Source organism: Odocoileus virginianus, chromosome 10 (genome assembly GCF_023699985.2).
Source record: "Odocoileus virginianus isolate 20LAN1187 ecotype Illinois chromosome 10, Ovbor_1.2, whole genome shotgun sequence".
In the NCBI taxonomy this organism is placed as follows: Eukaryota; Metazoa; Chordata; class Mammalia; order Artiodactyla; family Cervidae; genus Odocoileus; species Odocoileus virginianus.
The window spans coordinates 36,274,229-36,293,124 of record NC_069683.1 but is presented as its reverse complement, the minus strand read 5'-3'; the positions used below and the strand labels follow the sequence as shown (position 1 = coordinate 36,293,124).

Genomic DNA, 18,896 nt, shown 5'->3' with positions numbered 1-18,896 from the left:
AAATCTTGTAGCTAACCTGGGTTTATATGTTTTAGGAAAGAGAGAGGAAAAAACAGTGAAAATTCTCTGTTTGCAGATGGAATCTTTGCAGTTATAACGGTGAGAAACTCCTACCTTACTCGTCTTTTACTGGAACCTGAATTTACAAGTGTTAGGAAGCTGATGAGTCTACCAACCACCCAGTAATTGCATCTCAATTCAGTTTTCTTGTTCTCAGTATTCGCAGCAACTCTTGAATTTTCCAACCGATATAAGTGAATTTTGGGCGGGGGTGGAGATTGCATGCAATATTAGCATTAGTGGAGGCTTCAGAACACACCCTTTTGGCATCTTTAGTATGTTGTATGTAGGTAGGGTTCTTGAGGTGGGGTTGTAATTAAGTGCAGTGGATCTGAAATTATTTTTGATCAGCCCCTACTTAGGGCAAAACTGCTTGACTTACCGACTCCATCTAGTCTCATTTTCCAGTGGAAAAATAAATTAATGATAATTTAGGGGGAGTGGATTATGTATACATTTGTTCTAGCACTGGAGTATGGATGATTCATATTTGAACCACAATGTATATATGTCTGAGAGTCAAGTTATTGGAAAATTACAGCTCAGGGATACTGTTGATGCAAATAAGCTTCAGTGTACTCTGTTGGGTTAACCAGGAAAACCACAACAAAATAAACTGATAATGATAAAGCTAAGCTAACTGTAATTCATAATTAAAAAGTACCAAGAGCAGCAATTGCAAATAGCAACCAACTCAAGACAACACTGATGATGTGCTGATAAAGAGTCCTTCTCCCAGACTTTGGAAATGTCAGCTCTGCGCCTGCACATGTGAAATTGGAGCCTTCCCATGGAGTAGACGGGCTCTGCATGGGTGGCTGGGCTTGTAGCAGGATACTGTGGGGTACTCAGTAACTTTTAGTATTTTCTGAGTCAATCACAAATTAGTAGCCCTAGTAATATGTACAACTACAAGCTTAATCAAACTGTACACCATTCACCATAATGATCCAAAGGAGGCCTTTAAGAAATAAATTCAGTTGAAGACACAGGGAAATGTTTCTGGTAATGTCCTCTCTACCCCCCACCCCAGTAGGTCCCAGTCTTAACTGTTTAGAACATTACCTCCTTTTGGTGGGGCTTTCATTTTCTAGCTCATACAGAGCAGGGATGTGCATCTGGATTTATAAAGTACTCATAGTCTCAGTTTAATGAGTTTTAATACCCAGTACAAAATAATCTCTAAGAACATTAAATGAAAAAAAGCAGTGTGCATGATAGTATGTATAATATGCTATTTATGCTTAAAAATGGTCTTATATATGTTGACATATTTATATACCTTATATTGTTGGGGTATCTGGAAGCTAATACTAGAAACAGAACAAAATAGTTGCCTCTGGAGACAGGTATTGTCTGCTGGGAAAAAGGAGGGAAGAAGACTGGGTTTTTCACTAGATATCCATTCATGCTTTTTGAATTTTGCACAATTTACACATTAATTATCAAAAATATGAAAGAATCTAAATTTAGAAAAGAGGAAAGAAGGATCCAGTGAGCCTACAGAGATTTGATTTTTGCCCCAGCTTTTTTTTTTCTTTTAAAAGAGACAAGGGTTACATTTGGTTTATTTGTTTTCTGATGCTTTTTACCCCCCCCCCCCCCGCCTTCAAAAACAGTCATGTATTAAGCAGGAGGTTCCATAATGTAAAGAAAAACCTCTAAATGAGATGGCAGGGTTATAAAACCAGGCCCAAGCCCTGGAATTTCAGAGTAAGGTAAAGACCTTGGTCTCAAAACACCATTTTCTGACAAATTGGACCTGGTATTAAAAAAATTTCCAAGTGTTCTGATGTGTTTTCATATAGTGCATATGTAAAATATAAAAAGGAGTGCTCTTAATAAGTCACTTGCCCACTGTCCATTTGCAGCTTGAATATAAGAAAAAAACACAAAATGGAGACAATATTTGTATAGCAAAGCACATTTAAATGAGTTCATTTCTCTTATTTCATCTGCTTTAGTATTGCTCAAGGAGAAAAAGCAATTATTTATGCTGATTTGCTATCAGGAATTTAAAAAAGAGCAACAGAAATAATACTGTATTTAGTGTTTCCTAATGACAAATGAAATATTTCACTAATTATGTAAAAAAGGATTGTATTCTTTTACACAGATTGACACAAGAGAGTGCATATTCTCTGTATCTTAAATGCTGAGTAATACTTCTTTCTTAGAGTGAAATCTCTCCAGAAATAAGTAGTATATTGAAATTATATGGGTTTTGAGTGACTGCAGCGAGACTGTAGAGTAAGAATTGATGAAAAGCAGGAAGGAATGCTTGGACACGATGGAAGGCCTCCCTCTGGGTGGTGTAGATAGAGATCACGACGAATTCCTCAAATCAGAGAGGGACTTTGTGCAACTGGGCCTAAAGTAGTACTAAAGTAGGCACAGACATCCAGAGGTGGGGATACAGGCTGCTGTCTACCTAGCATACTTTGGAAAATTCTATAATGAAGATACATCAGTACAAGCTATTACCTATCCCAAGGCTTTGGTCAACTTAGAGTACAAATGTTAAATATCACAAGCCAACATCCCACGGGCTGAGGATGTCCCCGTATGCTAAGTGTGCAAGTATTTGCCCCACGCTTCTTGTCCTCCTAGTCACCCCCCTTCAGCCCCTTTTCTATCCCAGGCCCTGCAGGCTGGGACAACTTGAGCCCTGTATTCCAAACTTGGGTTCATGTAGAGGGGATCCATGTAACCACAAGCCCGCGGGTAACCCACGCAAGGAAACCTACTCAGATTGGGTCTAAATAACTTACATTTTTGCTTGCCTGAATTAGCCAGTAATTGCATGTGGGTAGACTTCGCCAGAAATGGTCTAAATGATCAATTAGAGGGCAAAAAGGAGCTCCTTTCTTTAAAGCTCAAGAGTCCCTGTTGAAGAGCCCTACTTCCCAAGCCCTGCTCGCATGGGCCTGTGCCCAGCTCTCTGCGGTGCCTGGGTATATTGTACATTTGCCTAACGATAATGAATCGAGGACTTATTTTGTAGGAAAATATAGGGCACTTCCATTACATGCAATCAGGCAAAAAGGCTGCAAAATGTGCCACTCCATTAATTTTAAACAGAATCCTTTCCAAATGTCACCCTGAAACCAGAATAAGGGGTTATTACAAATCTGAAGGAATTAAGAGTAATTTTCATTTGTACAAAGGAGTTGAGGGATACGGCTCCTGCCACACACACACTATTAATTGGGCTAAATTTGATTTGCCAATTTCAGTGTGAACCACTGAGTCCTGACTTAGCCTGCCTGGTGCTGAGATCAGGGGATCCTATCTTCTTGGAGGGCACAGGTGCACATGCATGCATATACACACATGCAAATGCAAGTATAGAATGTACAGAGAATGTGACATAATGGGCTAGTTATTAACGAATATGTTCTTCAAAGAAGCAAAACAAATGGCAGCTTCTGGGAAGTCAGGTAACCTCTCTGAGCCTGTTTCCTTATCTGTAAAAGGGGCTGATAACATCATCTTCAGTGGGAGTCGTGAGTATTCACAAGTTGGAGTAGGTCAGAGCACTTAGTGTGGTGCCCAGCCCATAGGTTACACCCATTAAATGGTAACTCTTATCTCTGTTTTCATTTTCTGAGGGTGGGTGAGTGGGTGGGTGGGCTCTTGTGCCTAAGCCGGTTCCAGATTACACAAAAGGAAATCTGGACCTGGAACCAGGTTGGGACAACCTTCACAAGCCATTGTGGGGTCAGCCTCAGAGCCTAGGAGGTCAGGTCAGCCCACTGAGTCACTGGTGATTTCCTTCCTGATCTCAGTTCCCTGTATCTCTGGGAAAAGAGCAGCCGGACTTGGAGGAGAGCGCAGAGCAGGAGACAGGAATAAGCAGGATAAGGCGGCTCTGGGGACGGTCCAGTCTGACGCTCACTCCACATTCCGGTACTTGGTGAAGAGGTTGTACAGCACTCGCAGCGTAGATTTCAGGTCACAGTTGACGATGTCTGCACAGGATACAGAACAAAAAACACATTGTTTCAGTGGCGTCCAAATTGGCAGTGGTTGTCCCCTTCCTCCCGCCACCCACCACGGGTGCCCAGGATGTCCCAGGGAAGGGGTGCGCTCTCTCCCACAGGATGTCACTGTGTGCTCCTGAAAAGCCAGCTCCCTGTCCTCCTGGGACAGAAGAGCATCCCCGCAAGATGACCAGGGGCAGGTGGGTGTTGAAGAATGATGGGAGGGCTGTGCAGCAAGACTTCAGAGCAGGGGGCAGTGAGGGGCAGAGGTGCTGGGGTGTGGGTGTTGCACCTCTCACTGAGAGACAGCGGGCCCCAGGGCATGCAGCCTTTGCCCTGGAATCAGCATCTCAGGTGCGAGGACCCTGACCCGACTCTGTCCCCTGGTCTCACCTGTGTCTGGGGGCCCCTCTGCCTTTACCCTGCACCACAGAGCCAGCTGTGAGTGGTGGAAAGGAGGGGACGGTCTGGGGCTACAGTGGGGGATGAGGCGGTGGCTTAGGACTAAGCCACCTCTCCTTTAAGAAGGGAGGGTGGGCCCCTAGATGGCATAGGAGCCCGCCTGGCAGGGAATACTGGGTAGATAGGTGTCATCTGAAAGGTTAAGGACAGAGCAAGGTGGCTGGGTTTGAGACTGCGGAGCTGGACTCTACTATCAGGAGAATTCCATGCAGGTCCTGAACTTTCATGCAACCATTTCCTCCCATCCTCACTTCCCCTGTCCCCTCCCTCTGTTCCTCTCTTCACTGGTCACTTTCTCTGGCTGCCTCGCTAACCGTCTGCTGACGCTGGCTCCTCCATCTTCCCTCCATTAGGCTCTGCTCTGGTCCCTGTGCAATCATGACCCTGCTGGACAGCCTTCCCTGAAGAACCAGCATAGAGAAAGCATAAAGAAAGGGCCTCTTTGCCTACTATAGGGCTACATGTTTGTGTGTGCTCAGTCAGTTCAGTGGTGTCCAACTCTTTGTGACCCTATGGACTGGAGTCTGCCAGGCTCCTCTGTCCACGGAATTGTTGAGGCAAAATCCTGGAGTAGGTATTGCTATGCCCTCCTCCAGGGAATCTTCCTGACCTGGGGATCAAACCCGTGTCTCTTGCATCTCCTGCACTGCAGGTGGATTCTTTACCCACTGAGCCACCCGGGAAGCCCATATAGAGTTACAGACTGTAATTATAAGGAAAAGTTAAAAAAAGAAAAAGGTAAAAGCCTGATGACTATACAAGGCAGGAGAGTTGGGGTTGAGGAGTACGTAAGGCCAAAAAGGGCAAGTAGAGGGAAATTTCAGGAGCTGGGGTGGCTGTTTCCCTTGAACTGGATGCTAGCTACAGGTGGCTTGTGGAATATTCCACTAACCCACACTTTTATGTGCCACTCTGTTTATATGATATTTTTCATAGTAAAGGTTATTAGAAAAAAAACCCTAGCTGTGCAGAAGGTCAGATGAAGTAAATGATGTCAGAGGATAGAAAGTAATAAATGCTCTAGGATTCAAAAGTGGGAGAGGGAGGCTGAGCTGCTGTGAGAGAAGGGTTTGGGGACAAGTCAGGGCTCCAGCAGTGGTCTGGTGAATAGGAATGGGGATCATTCAGGACCAGCAGAGTGGCAGGCGGGGGCTCCAGCGGCTCCAGGTCTTAGCCTGGGGACTCTGGCAGTTGTGGCTACTGCCATAGTCAGGTGTGCCCAGGTCCCAGCACTGCAAAGATTAAGACCAATTGGGCCATAAGCCCAGGGCCTAGGACTCCGGAATCTCCTTAGGGCTCCGTCAACTCCTGGAAACCCTCCTGCCTGCTCCTGCCCAGGCCTTGTCTCCATTGTACACCAATCCCGCTCCACCCTGCTGGGCTCAGACTCTGCTCCAAGCTCGCTTGCTGATAGACCAGCGGCTCAGGGACCACCCGCCAGGCCTGGAGCGCAGCCCCCTTTCTCCTTCCGTGTTGGTTCCTGCACAGGTCTGAGCCTCTAACTGGGATCCTGCCCTGTAGCTGAGACCTGCTACCTCGCCCTGTTCAGGCTGAATCACTTTCTGCCAAATACAGTCCCATGTCCTCTGGGCTAATTCCTGTCCTCTCCTTACTGCTTGATGTTGAGTGTTCCTTAAATTCCACCCAAGTCAAAGATTAGGGAGTTAGCCTAAGGAGGAACTGCTAGAGAGGCAGACAGGGGCAAAGGTGAGCTCAACAAGGGAGTGTGTGAAGGGGCAGGTAGGGTAACACTGGTTCCTAACTGGGCTCCTCAAAGCCTCTTGCCCTCTCCTGTCCATTGTACTCATTGCAGCTTGACTACTTGGTTTCTGGGTCTGGTTGTACAAGATGCACACTCAATGGTACATTATTCACATTTGCACAGTGTTACCATAGACAACAACATAACTCTGGTCTTAGGAGGTTTACCTGCTGGCTGAGATGGTAAAGAATGTGCCTATAATGCAAGAGACTCAGGTTCGATCCCTGGGTCAGGAAGATCCCTTGGAATAGGGAATGGCTTCCCACTCCAGTGTTCTATGGACAGAGGAGACTGGTGGGCTATAGTCTGTAGGGTCTCAAAGAGTCAGACATGACTGAGTGACTAACAGGAGGTGTCCAGCTCACAGCTTGTATGGTCATACAGTTATGTCACTTAAAAGTCCAAAATCCTCATCCACGGTTTTACAGGGCAAAAGCTGACTCCAGCCCACCTCTCCAATCTCACGTCATGCCATGTTCTGCTCATTCACTCTGCCTGACCACACTGGCTTTCTTTTATAACCTCCCAATAGGCTGTCCTCCTCCATTATCTTAGCCTCTGCACACACTGTTAAACATCTAGATTGTTCTTCCCAAGTAGCTGACTCCTGATCCTCTTGTAGACCTCAGCTCAAAGCACTGTCTCCTCCGTGAAGCCTTTCTGAGACCTGGTCTTGGTGAGGGCACCCTGTCTTATGTTCTCAAAACTCCCACACTCTTCCTTCACAGCACTCTCTCCATTTCTAAATCAATGATTTGTGTGCTTATTTGATGAAATCTGTCTCTGCCTGGACTCTGAGCAATGTGACTGCAGAGAATTGACCGTGTTTTGCTCCAGTGCCTGGGTTGGTACCTGGCATGCACAGACCTCAGACATGTTAATAGGAGATAAATGAATGAACTGATGTTGAAGCTGAAACTCCAATACTTTGGCCACCTGATGCAAAAAGCTGACTCATTTGAAAATTCCCTGATGCTGGAAAAGATTGAGGGCAGGAGGAGAAAGGGGATAGAGGATAAGATGGCTGGATGGCATCACCGACTCAATGGACATGGGTTTGGGTGGACTCTGGGAGTTGGTGATGGACAGGGCGGCCTGGCATGCTGCAGTTCATGGGGCACAAAGAGTTGGACACGACTGAGTGAACTGAACTGAATGAATAATTGCCCAATGTCCTGGAAGCCAAGAAAGAAAATTCCAGAAAGAGGGGATGACTAATAGAGCCATATGCTCCCAAGAGGGTAAGAGCTGGAAAGAGTCTCGGGGACACAGTCCTGCTGGTGGCTTGGGAGCGAGCGTGGCCACGTGCAGGTGGAGGCAAAGTGTTCACAGCAGAATAAGCAGTGGACGTGGGTGCAAAGGAGGAACTCGGGAGCCTGATGAGGGACAGACACGGATGGAGGTGAGAGGATTTGTTTTTCTCCTTTAAAGATAGGTGAGTTCTAAGGTTGCTTGAGAAAGAAAATAGCCAATGTGGGAAAAGGTTTCAAAATGACCATTTAAGCTAATTAATTTTATTTCTTCTTTTATTGAAGTAGGTTGGTTTATAATATTACATTAGTTTCAGGTATGCAACATAATGATTCAACATTTCCATAGAGTATACTCCACTTAAAGTCATTAAAAACAATGGCTATATTTTCCTGTGCTGTACAGTACATCCTTGTTGTTTGTTTATTTTATACAGAGTAGTTTGTATCTGTTAATCCCCTACTGCTCTCTTGTTCCTCCCTCCTTCCCTTTCCTTCCTGGTAACCACTAGTTTGTTCTCATATCTGTGAGTCTCTGTTTTGTTGTATTCATTCATTTATTCTTTAGATTCTACATATGAGGGAGATCATATAGTACTTGTCTGTCTTTAGCTTATTTCACTAAGCATAATATTCTGTAGGTCCATCCATGTTGCTGAAAATGGTAGTATTTCATTTGTCTTCATGACTGAGTAGTATTTCATATTATACATATACCACATTTTCTTAATCCATTGATTTGTTGATGAGCACTTGGGCTGCTTCCAGGTCTTGTCTATTGTAAATAGTGCTGCTGTGAATATCAGGTGCATGTATCTTAGAATTAGAGATTTCATCTTTTCTAGTTACATACCCAGCAGTGGTATCGCTAGATCATATTTAACTTCAACTTTTAGTTTTTAAGGAAGCTCCATACCATTTTTCATCAGTTCAGTTGCTCAGTCATATCCAACTCTGCGACCCCATGGACTGCAGCATGCCAGGCTTCCCTGTCAATCACCAACCCCTGAAGCTTGCACAAACTCATGTCCATCGAGTCGGTGATGCCATCCAAACATCTCATCCTCTGTCGTCCCCTTCTCCTCCTGCCTTCAATCTTTCCCAACAAGGTCTGACTTTTCCAATGAGTCAGTTCTTCGCATCAGGTAGCCAAAGTATTGGAGTTTCAGCTTCAGCATCACATCTTCCAATGAATATGCAGTACTGATTTTGTTTAGGATTGACTGATTGGATCTCCTTGCAGTCCAAGGGACTCTCAAGAGTGTTCTCCAACACCACAGTTCAAAAGCATCAGTTCTAAGCTCAGCTTTCTTTATAGTCCAACTCTCACATTCACAGATGACTACTGGGAAAACCATAGCTTTGACTAGACAGACCTTTGTTGGCAAAGTAATGTCTCTGCTTTTTAATATGCTCTCTAGGTTGGTCATAACTTTCCTTTTAAGGAGCAAGCGTCTTTTAATTTCATGGCTGTAGTCACCATCTTCAGTGATTTTGGAGCCCCCCAAAATAAGGTGCTCACTTCAGCAGCACATATACTATTTTCCACAGTGGCTTCAATAATTTATATTCCTACCAGCAGTGTAGGAGGGTTCCCTTTTCATCCTCTTCAGCATTTGCTATTTGCAGGTATTTTCCTGACAGCCATTCTGAGAGGTGTGAGGCACTATCTTACTGTCATTCTGATTTGTGTTTCTCTGATTAGTGATGCTGAGCGTCTTTTCATGTGCTTCTTTCCCATCTGTAGATCTTCTTTTGAAAGATGTCTCTTCAGGTATTCTGCTCATTAATCAGGTTGTTTGACTTTTTACTATTGAGTTGTATGAGCTACTTATATATTTTGGATGTTGGTTTAGTCGCTCAGTTGTGTCTGACACTTGCAACCCCATGGATTGTAGCCTGCCAGGCTCCTCTGTCCATGGGATTTTCCAGGCAAGAGTACTGGAGTGGGGTGCCATTTCCTTCTTCAGGGGAACTTCGCAACCCAGGGATTGAACCCAGGTCTCCTGCATTGCAGGCCGATTCTTTACCAGCTGATCTGCCAGGGGAGCTCTAGTAACCACTTACTGGTAATACAATTTGAAAATATTTTCTCCCATTCAGTAGGTTGTTTTTTTTTTTTTGTTTTTTTTTGTCAATGTTTCTTCTGATATGCAAGCTTTTAAATTTAAGTCCCATTTATTTATTTTTGCTTTTGTTTCTTCCCTATTAGGAGAGAGATCTACCAAAATCTGCTACAATTTGTCAAAGAAGGTCAAAGAGTATTTGGCCTTTGTTCTGCTGTAGGAGTTTTATGGTTTCAGGTCTTAAATTTAGGTCTTTAATCCATTTTGAGTTTATTTTTGTATACAATATGAACAAATGTTCTAATTTCTTCCTTTTACATGTAGCTGTCCAGTTTTCCCAGCACAAGTGCTTGGAGAGACTGTCTTTTCTCCATTGTATATTCTTGCCTCCTTTGTTGTATATAAACTGAGCATAGGTGTGCAGGTTTATTTCTGGGCTCTCTATTCTGTTCCATTGATGTATATATCATTTTTATTACTGTAGCTTTGCATTATAAAGTTATGGCAAATGACTCCCCCAGCTTTGTTCTTTATTCTCAAGATTACCTTGGCAATGTGGGGTGTTTTGTGGTTATATATAAATTTTAGGATTATTTTTTCTAGTTCTGTGAAAAATGTCATGAGTATTTTGGAAGGGATTATGTTAAATCTGTAATTGCTTTGAGTGGTTTGGACATCTTAACAGTATTAATTCTTCCAATCCATGAACATGGAATATCTTTCCATTTCTTTGTATCATCTTCAATCTCCTTCATAAGTGTTTCATGGTTTTCAGATTATAGGACTTTCACTTCCTACAAGTTTACTGAATTCATTTATTAGTTCTAGTAGTTTTTTGGTGGAGACTTTAAGGTTTTCAAAATATAGTATCATGTCATCTACAAAGGTGACTTTGTAGATGTCACCTTTGTAGTTTTTCTTCCTGTCCAGTTGGATACTTTTTATTTCTCTTTTCTGACTGCTATGGCTAGGACTTCCAACACTGTGTTAACTAGAAGTGATGAAAATGGGCATCCTTGTCTTATTCTGGATTTTAGAGAAAAAGCTTTTTAGCTTTTCACTGTTGAGTATGGAGTTAACTGTGGGTTTATCATGTTATTGTTCAGTTGCTCAGTTGTGTATGACTCTTTGCAACTCCATGAACTGCAGCACGCCAGGCTTCTTTATCCTTCACTATCTCCCAGAATTTGCTCAAACTCAAGTCCATTGAGTCGATGATGCCATCCAGCCATCTCATCCTCTGTCATTCCCTTCTCTTCCTGCCTTCAATCTTTCCCAGCATCAGGTCTTTTCCATTGAATCCACTCTTTTCATCAGGTGGCCAGAGTACTGGAGCTTCAGCTTCAGTATCAGTCCTTCCAATGAGTATTCAGGGTTGATTTCCTCTAGGATGGACTGGTTTGATCTCCTTGTTGTCCAGGGAACTCTCAACAGTCTTCTCCAGCACCACAGTTCGAAAACATCAATTCTTCGGCACTCAGCTTTTTGTATAGTCCAACTCTCACATGCATACATGACTACTGGAAAAACTATAGCTTTGACTAGACGAACCTTTGTTGGCAAAGTGATGTCTCTGCTTTTTATATGCTGTGTATGTTTGTCATAGTTTTCTTCCAAGGAGCGAGCATCTATTAATTTCCTGGCTGCAGCCACTGTCTCTAGTGATTTTGGAGCCCAAGAAAATAAAGTCCATCACTGTTTCCATTGTTTCCCCATCTATTTGCCATGGTGTGATGGGAATGGATGTCATGATCTTAGTTTTTTGAATGCTGAGTTTTAGGCCAGCTTTTTCACTCACTTCTTTCACCTTCATGAAGAGGCTCTTTAGTTCCTCTTCACTTTCGGTCATTAGGGTGGTATCATCTGCATATATGAGGTTATTGATATTTCTCCTGGAAATCTTGATTCCAGCTTGTGATTCATCGAGCCCAGCATTTCTCATGATATACTCTGCATGTAAGTCAAATAAGCAGGGTGACAATATACAGCCTTGACATACTCCTTTCCCAATTTGGAACCAGTCCATTGTTCCATGTCTGGTTCTAACTGTGGCTTCTTGACCTGCATACAGGTTTCTCAGGAAGCAGGTAAGGTGGTCTGGTATTCCCATCTCTTGAAGAATTTTCCACAGTTTGTTGTGATCCACACAGTCAAAAGCTTTAGTGTAGTCAATGAAGCAGAAGTAGATGTTTTTCTGGAATTCTCTTGCTTTTTCTATGATCCAACAGATGTTGGCAATTTGATCTCTGGTTCCTCTGCCTTTTCTAAATCCATGTTGTACATGTGGAAGTTCTCTGTCATGTACTGCTGAAGCCTAGTTTGAAGGTTTTGAGCATTACCTTCCTAGCATATGAAATGAGAGGATAATTGTGCAGCAGTTTGAACATTCTTTGGCATTGCCCTTCTTTGGGATTGGAATGAAAACCAACCTCTTCCAATCCTGTGGCCACTGCTGAGTTTTCCAAATTTGCTGGTATATTGCATGCAGCACTTTAACAGCATCATCTTTTAGGATTTGAAATAGTTCAACTGGAATTCCATCACCTCCACTGGCTTTGTTCATAGTAATGCTTTCTAAGGCCCACTTCATAGTCCAGGATGTCTGGTTCTAGGTGAGCGACTACACCACTGTGGTTATCCAGGCCATTAAGACCTTTTTTGTACAGTTCTGTGTATTTTTGCCACCTCTTCTTACTCTCTTCTGCTTCTGTTAGGTCCTTACTGTTTCTGTCCTTTATCATGCCCATCTTTGCATGAAATGTTCCCTTGTTATGTCTAATTTTCTTAAAGAGATCTCTAGTTTTTCCTGTTCTATTGTTTTCCTTCATTTCTTTGCATTCTTTGCATAAAAAGGCTTTCTTATCTTAAATTACCTTTATTGTATCAAGATATGTTCCTTCTATACCAACTTGGAGAATTTTTTTTTATCATGAATGGATGTTGAATTTTGTCAAATACCTTTTGTGTCTACTGAGATGATCATATGATTTTTATCCTTCCTTTTTCTAATGTGATGTAGCACATTGATTTAGGGATACTGAACCATCCTTGCATTCCTGGGATAAGTCCCATTTAATTTTGGGATTTTTATATTGTTGAATTTGGGTAATATTTTTGTCATGAATTTTTACTTATATTTATCATAGATATTGACCTGTAATTTTTTATTTCTTGTAGTACCTTTGCCTGATTTTGGTATCTGGGTAGTGATGACCTTGTAGAATGAATTTATGAATGTTCTCCTCTCTTTAGTGTTTTTAAACAGTTGAGAAGGATGATATTAGTTCTTTGTGCTATACAGTAGGACCTTGTTCTTCATCCGTTCAATATATAATAGCTTACCTCTGCTAACTGGACCCTCCCACTTCATCTCTTCCCCATCCCCGTCTACCTTGGCAACCACAAGTCTGTTCTCTGTCTATGAGTCTGTTTATGTTTTGTAGATATGTTCATTTGTGTCATATTTTAGATTCCACATATAAGTGATTACATATGGTATTTATTTTTCTTCTTTCTGCCTTAATTTCACTTAGTATGGTAATCTCTAGTTGTGCCTGTATTGCTGCCAAGGGAATCATTTCATTCCTTTTTATGGCTGAGTAGTATTCCATTGTATATTAATATATGTATGGATTCTTCTTTATTCATTCATCTGTCAATGGACATTTAGATTATTTCCATGTCTTGGCTATTATGAAGAGTGCTGCCATGAACACAGGGGTGCATGTATCTTTTTGGATTATAGTTTTGTCCAGAAATATTCTGAGGAGTGAGATTGCTGGATCATATGGTAATTCTATCTTTTGTTCTCTGAGGAACCTCCATACTGTTTCCCATAGTGGCTGTACCAACTTACATTCCCACCAAAGTGTAGGAGAGTTCCCTTTTCTCCACATCCTCTCCAGCATTTGTTATTTGTAGAGTTTTAAAAATCATTTTATTTACTCATTTATTCATTATTTGTGGCTGTTGTGGGTCTTTGTTGCTGCGCAGGGGCCTTTCTCCACTTGTGGCAAGCAGGGACAACTCTCTAGTTTGGTGCACAGGCTTCTCATTGTGGTGGCCCCTCCTGTCACAGAGCACAGGCTCCAGGGCGCACACGCTTCAGCAGGTGCAGCACACTGGGCCCAGCAGTTGCAGACCCAGGGCTCTAGAGCACAGGCTCAACAGCTGTGGTGCATGGACTTAGTCACTCTGTGGCTCTGGGATCTTCCCAGATCAGGGATTGAACATGTGTCTTCTGCATTAGCAGGTGGATTCTTGCCACTGACTGAGCCACCAGGGGAGCCCCTGTAGAGTTTTTAATGACGGCCATTCTGACTGGCGTGGAGTGGTACCTCACTGTAGTTTTGACTCGCATGTCTCTAGTCATTAGCAAGACTGAGCATCTTTCCATGTGTCTTGACCATTTTTAGTTCTTCTTTGGAGAAAGATCAATTTAGGTCTTCTACCCATTTTTGGATTGCGTTGTTTGTTTTTTTGTTGTTGCTGAGCTGTATAAGCTGCTGTGTATTTTGGAAATTATGCCCTTGTCAGTCACATCACTTGCAAATATTTTTCTCCCATTTTGCACATTGTCTTTTTAAAAATGGTTTCCTTTTCTATGCAAAAGCTCGTAAGTTTGATTAGGCCCCATTTGTTTATTTTTGTTTTTATTTCTATTTCCTTGGGAGACTGACCTAAGAAAACACTGGTACGATTTAAGTTAGAGTATGTTGTGCCTATGATCTCTCTAGGAATTTTATGGTGTCATGTTTTATGTTTAGGTCTCTAAGCCATTTTGAGTTTATTTTTGTGTATGGTGAGAACGTGTGTTCTAACTTCACGGACTTACATGCAGCCCTTCAACTTTCCAACAGCACTTGCTAAAGAGACTGTTTTATTCCCATTGTATATTCTCACTTCCTTTATCAAAAATTACTGGAGGTGTTTGTGTTTATTTCTGGGCTCTCTGTTCTGTTCCGTTGATCCATATGGCTGTTTTTGTGCCAGTACCACACTGTTTTCAATTACTGGAACTTTGTAGTAACCAAAAGTCTGGGAGGATTATGCCTTCTGCTTTGTTCTTTTTCTTCAGGATTGTTTTGGCAATTATGGATCTTTTATGGTTTCACATGCATTTTAGGATTATTCTAGTTCTTTGAACTATGAGTAATTTGACAGGATTGTATTAAATCTAGAGATTTCTTTGGGTTGTGTGGAGAAGGAAATGGCAACCCACTCCAGTATCCTTGCCTAGAGAATCCCATGGACAGAGGAGCCTGGTGGGCTACAGTCCATGGGGTCACAAAGAGTCAGACATGACTGAGCAACTAACACACACACTTGGGTTGTATGGCCATTTTAACAATATAAATTCTTCCATTCCAAGAGCATGGGATATCTCTCCACTTCTCTGAATCATCTTCAGTTTCCTTTATTAACGTTTTATAGTTATCAGTGTATAAGTCTTCCACTTCTTTTTCAGGTTTATTTATAAGTATTTCTTTTTTTGGAATTCAACTTTGAAAGGTATGTTTTTAAAAATGCTGCTTCTAGAATATTCATCTTAAATTTTATTTATCTCTTTTTGGCTGTGCTGGGTCTTCACTGATGTGTGCAGGCTTTCTCTACTTGTGGCGAGCAGGGGCTACTTTCTGGTTGCGGGTATACATGGGCTTCTTAGGGTGTTGGCTTCTCTTGTTGTGGAGCATGGGCCCTAGGGAGCTCAGACTTCAGTAGTGGTTTCACGTGGCCTCAGCAGTTGTGGCACATGGGCCCAGCTGCCCTGTGGCAAGTGGGATCTTCCTATTCTTTGCATTGGCAAGTGGATTCCCAACCACTGGGCCACTATGAAAGTCTGGTACTGTTTTTTACATTCCCTTTCTGATATTTCATTATTAGTGTAAATAAATGCAATTGATTTTTGTACATTAATCTAATATCCTGCTACCTTGCTGAATTTATCAGTTTTAGTAGTTTTTGTGTATAGTTTTTAGGGTTTTCTATATATATAGAATTGTGACATCTGCATGTAATGACAATTGTACCTCTTCCTTCCCGTTTGGATAACTTTTATTTCTTTTTCTCATCTGATTGCCATGATTGGTAGGACTTCCAATACTATCTTGATTAAAAGAGGTGAAAGTGTATGTCCTTGTTCCAGATTTTAGCAGGAAGACTTTTAGCTTTTCATTATTGAGTATTATACTGGCTATAGATTTGTCATAAATAGCTTTTATTATGTTGAGATATGATCCCTCTATACCCACACTGGTAGGAGTTTTTAACATGAATGGATGTTGAATATTATCATATGCTTCTCTGGCATCTATTGAGATGATCATGTGTTTTTTGTCTTTTGTATGGGGTATATCACATTGACTGATTTGCATACACTGAAGCATCCTTATGTACTGGGGATGAATCCACTTGGTTGTGGTCTATGATCTTTTTCATGTGTTGTTGGATTCAGTTTGCTAATGTTTTGATGAGAATTTTTGCATCTATATTCATCAAAGATATAAGCCTGTGGTTTTCTTTTTTGGTAGTATCTTTATCTGGTATTGGTATCGGGGTGATGGTGGCTTCAGAGAATGTCTTTGGGAGCATTCCCCCCTCTTCAGTTTTTTGGAAGAGTTTGAGAAGATTGGTACAAGTTCTCCTTTGTTTGGTAGAATTGCCTGTGAAGCCATCTGGTCCTGGACTTTTATTTGTATGGAGTTTTAAAATGACAGATTTTGTTTCATCTCTGGACCTCCCTGGAGGCTCAGTGGTAAAAAATCCATCTGCCAGTGTGGAAGACACAGGTTTGATCTCTGGGCCGGGAAGATATTCTGGAGAAGGAAATGGCAACCCACTCCTGTATTCTTGCCTGGCAAATCTCATGGACATAGGAGCCTGGTGGGCTACAGTCCATGGCATCACAAAAGAGTAGGACATGACTTAGCAACTAAACAACAACAACAACAACAACAACAACAACAAAAACTTCATCTCGAGTAATAGGTCAGTTCAAACTATCTTTTTGATTCAATTTTTGTATACTTTATATTTCTAGAAACTTGTCCATTTCATCTAGGTTGTCAAATTTGTTTGCATATAATTGTCTCTAGTGAATCAGTTATAAATATACATATTGCTGCTGTTCTGCCGCTCAGTTGTGTACAACTCTTTGTGATCTCATGAATGGCAGCACGCCAGGCTAGCCTATCCTTCACTGTCTTTCGGAGATTAAATCAGACTCATGTCCATTGAGTCAATGATGCCATCCAACCATCTCATCCGCAGTCACCCCCTTCTCCTCTTGCCCTCAATTTTTCCCAGAATCAGGGTCTTTTCCAATGAATCTGCTCTTTGCATCAGGTGGCCAAGTACTGGAGATTCAGCATCAGTCCTGCCAATGAATACTCAGGACTGATTCCCTTTAGGATTGACTGGTTTGATCTCCTTGCTGTCTAGGGGACTCTCAAGAGTCTTCTTCAACACTACAGTTTGAAAGCATCAGTTCTTCGGTGCTCAGCCTTCTTTATGGTCCAACTCTCACATCTGTACATGACTACTGGAAAAACCATGGCTTTGACTAGATGGACTTTTGTTGGCAAAGTGATGTCTCTGCTTTTTAATATGCTGTCTAGGTTTGTCATTGCTTTTCTTCTAAGGAGCAAATGTCTTTTAATTTTGTGGCTACAGTCACTGTCCACAGTGATTTTGGAGCCTAAGAAAATAATCTGTCACTGTTTCCACTTTTTCCCTATCTATTTGCCATGAAGTGATAGGACTGGATGCCATGATCTTAGTTTTTTGAATGTTGAGTTTTAGGCCAACTTTTTCACTCTTCTCTTTTAACTTCATTAAGAGGCTCCTTAGTTCCTCTTCACTTTCTCCCATTACAGTAGTATCATCTGCATATCTGAAGTTGTTGATATTTATACCAGCAATCTGATTCCAGCTTGTGACTCATCCAACCCAGCATTTTTCATGATGTACTCTGCATGTAAGTTAAATAAGCAGGGTGACAATATACAGCCTTAATGTACTCCTTTCCTGATTTGGAACCAGTCTGTTGTTCCGTGTCCAGTTCTAACTGTTGCTTCTTGACCAGCATACTGGTTTCTCAGGAGGTAGGTAAGGTGGTCTGGTTCCCATCTCTTTAAGAATTCTCCACAGTTTGTTGTGATCCACATAGTCAAAGGCTTTAGCATGGTCAATGAAGCTGAAGTAGATGTTTTTTGTAATTCTCTTGCTTTTTCTGTGATCCAAATGATGTTGGCAATTCGATCTCTGGTTCTTCTGCTTTTTCTAAACTCACCTTGTACATGTGGAAGTTCTCAGTTCATGTACTGTTGAAGCCTAGGCTTGAAGAATTTTGGACATTACCTTGCTAGCATGTGAAGTAAGTGCAATTGTGTGGTAGTTTAAACATTCTTTCACGTTACTGTTCTTTGGAACTGGAATGAAAACTGACCTTTTCCAGTCCTGTGACCACTGTTGAGTTTTCCAAATTTGCTGGCATATTGAGTGCAGCACTTTAACAGCATCATCTTTTAGGATTTGAAATACTTTACCTGGAATTCCATCACCTCCACTAGCTTTGTTCGTAGTAATGCTTCCTAAGGCCCACTTGACTTTGCACTCCAAGATATCTGGCTCTAGGTGAGTGACTAAACCAATTGTGGTTATCTGGGTCATTAACAACTTTTTTTGTACAGTTCTATATATTCTTGCCACTTCTTCTTAATCTCTTCTGTTTCTGTTAGGTCCATACTATTTCTGTCCTTTATCATGCTCCTTTGCATGAAACGTTCCCTTGATACTTCTAATTTTCTTAAAGAAATCTCTAGTTTTTCCGATTCTGTTCTTTTCCTCTATTTCTTTACATTGTTCACTTAAGAAGGCTTTCTTATCCCTCCTTGCTATTCTTTGGAATTCTGCATTCAGACGGGTATATCTTTCCTTATCTCCTTTGCCTTTCACTTCTCTACTTTTCCCAGCTAATTGTAAAGCCTCTTTGGACAATCATTTTGCCTTGTTGCATCTCCTTTTCTTGGGGATGGTTTTGATCACTGCCTCCTATACAATGTTATGAACCTCCATTCATAGTTCTTCAGGCACTCTATCAGGTCTAATCCCTTGAATCTATTTGTCACTTCCACTGTATAATCATAAAAGGGATTTGATTTAGGTCATATCTTAATGGCCTAGTGGTTTTCCTTACTTTCTTCAACTAAGGCTGAATTTTGCAATAAGAAATTCATGATCTGAGCCATAGTCAGCTCCTAGTCTTGTTTTTGCTGACTGTATAGAGTCTCTCCATCTTTGGCTGCAAAATATA

General features: G+C 41.8%; 1 protein-coding gene across 2 annotated transcripts in view; it reads right to left on the bottom strand.

The window, feature by feature from the left end:
* Nucleotides 1-1,203: 1,203 nt before the first annotated feature.
* Nucleotides 1,204-18,896, bottom strand: part of PARVA (parvin alpha) — a 167,467-nt gene continuing 149,774 nt past the window's right edge. For both annotated transcript variants that reach the window (XM_020904922.2, XM_070473392.1), the window contains exon 13: nt 1,204-4,031. In XM_020904922.2, coding sequence (XP_020760581.1) covers nt 3,955-4,031 — 77 coding nt within the window. In that variant the 3' untranslated portion in view covers nt 1,204-3,954. The remainder of the gene's footprint in view (nt 4,032-18,896) is intronic.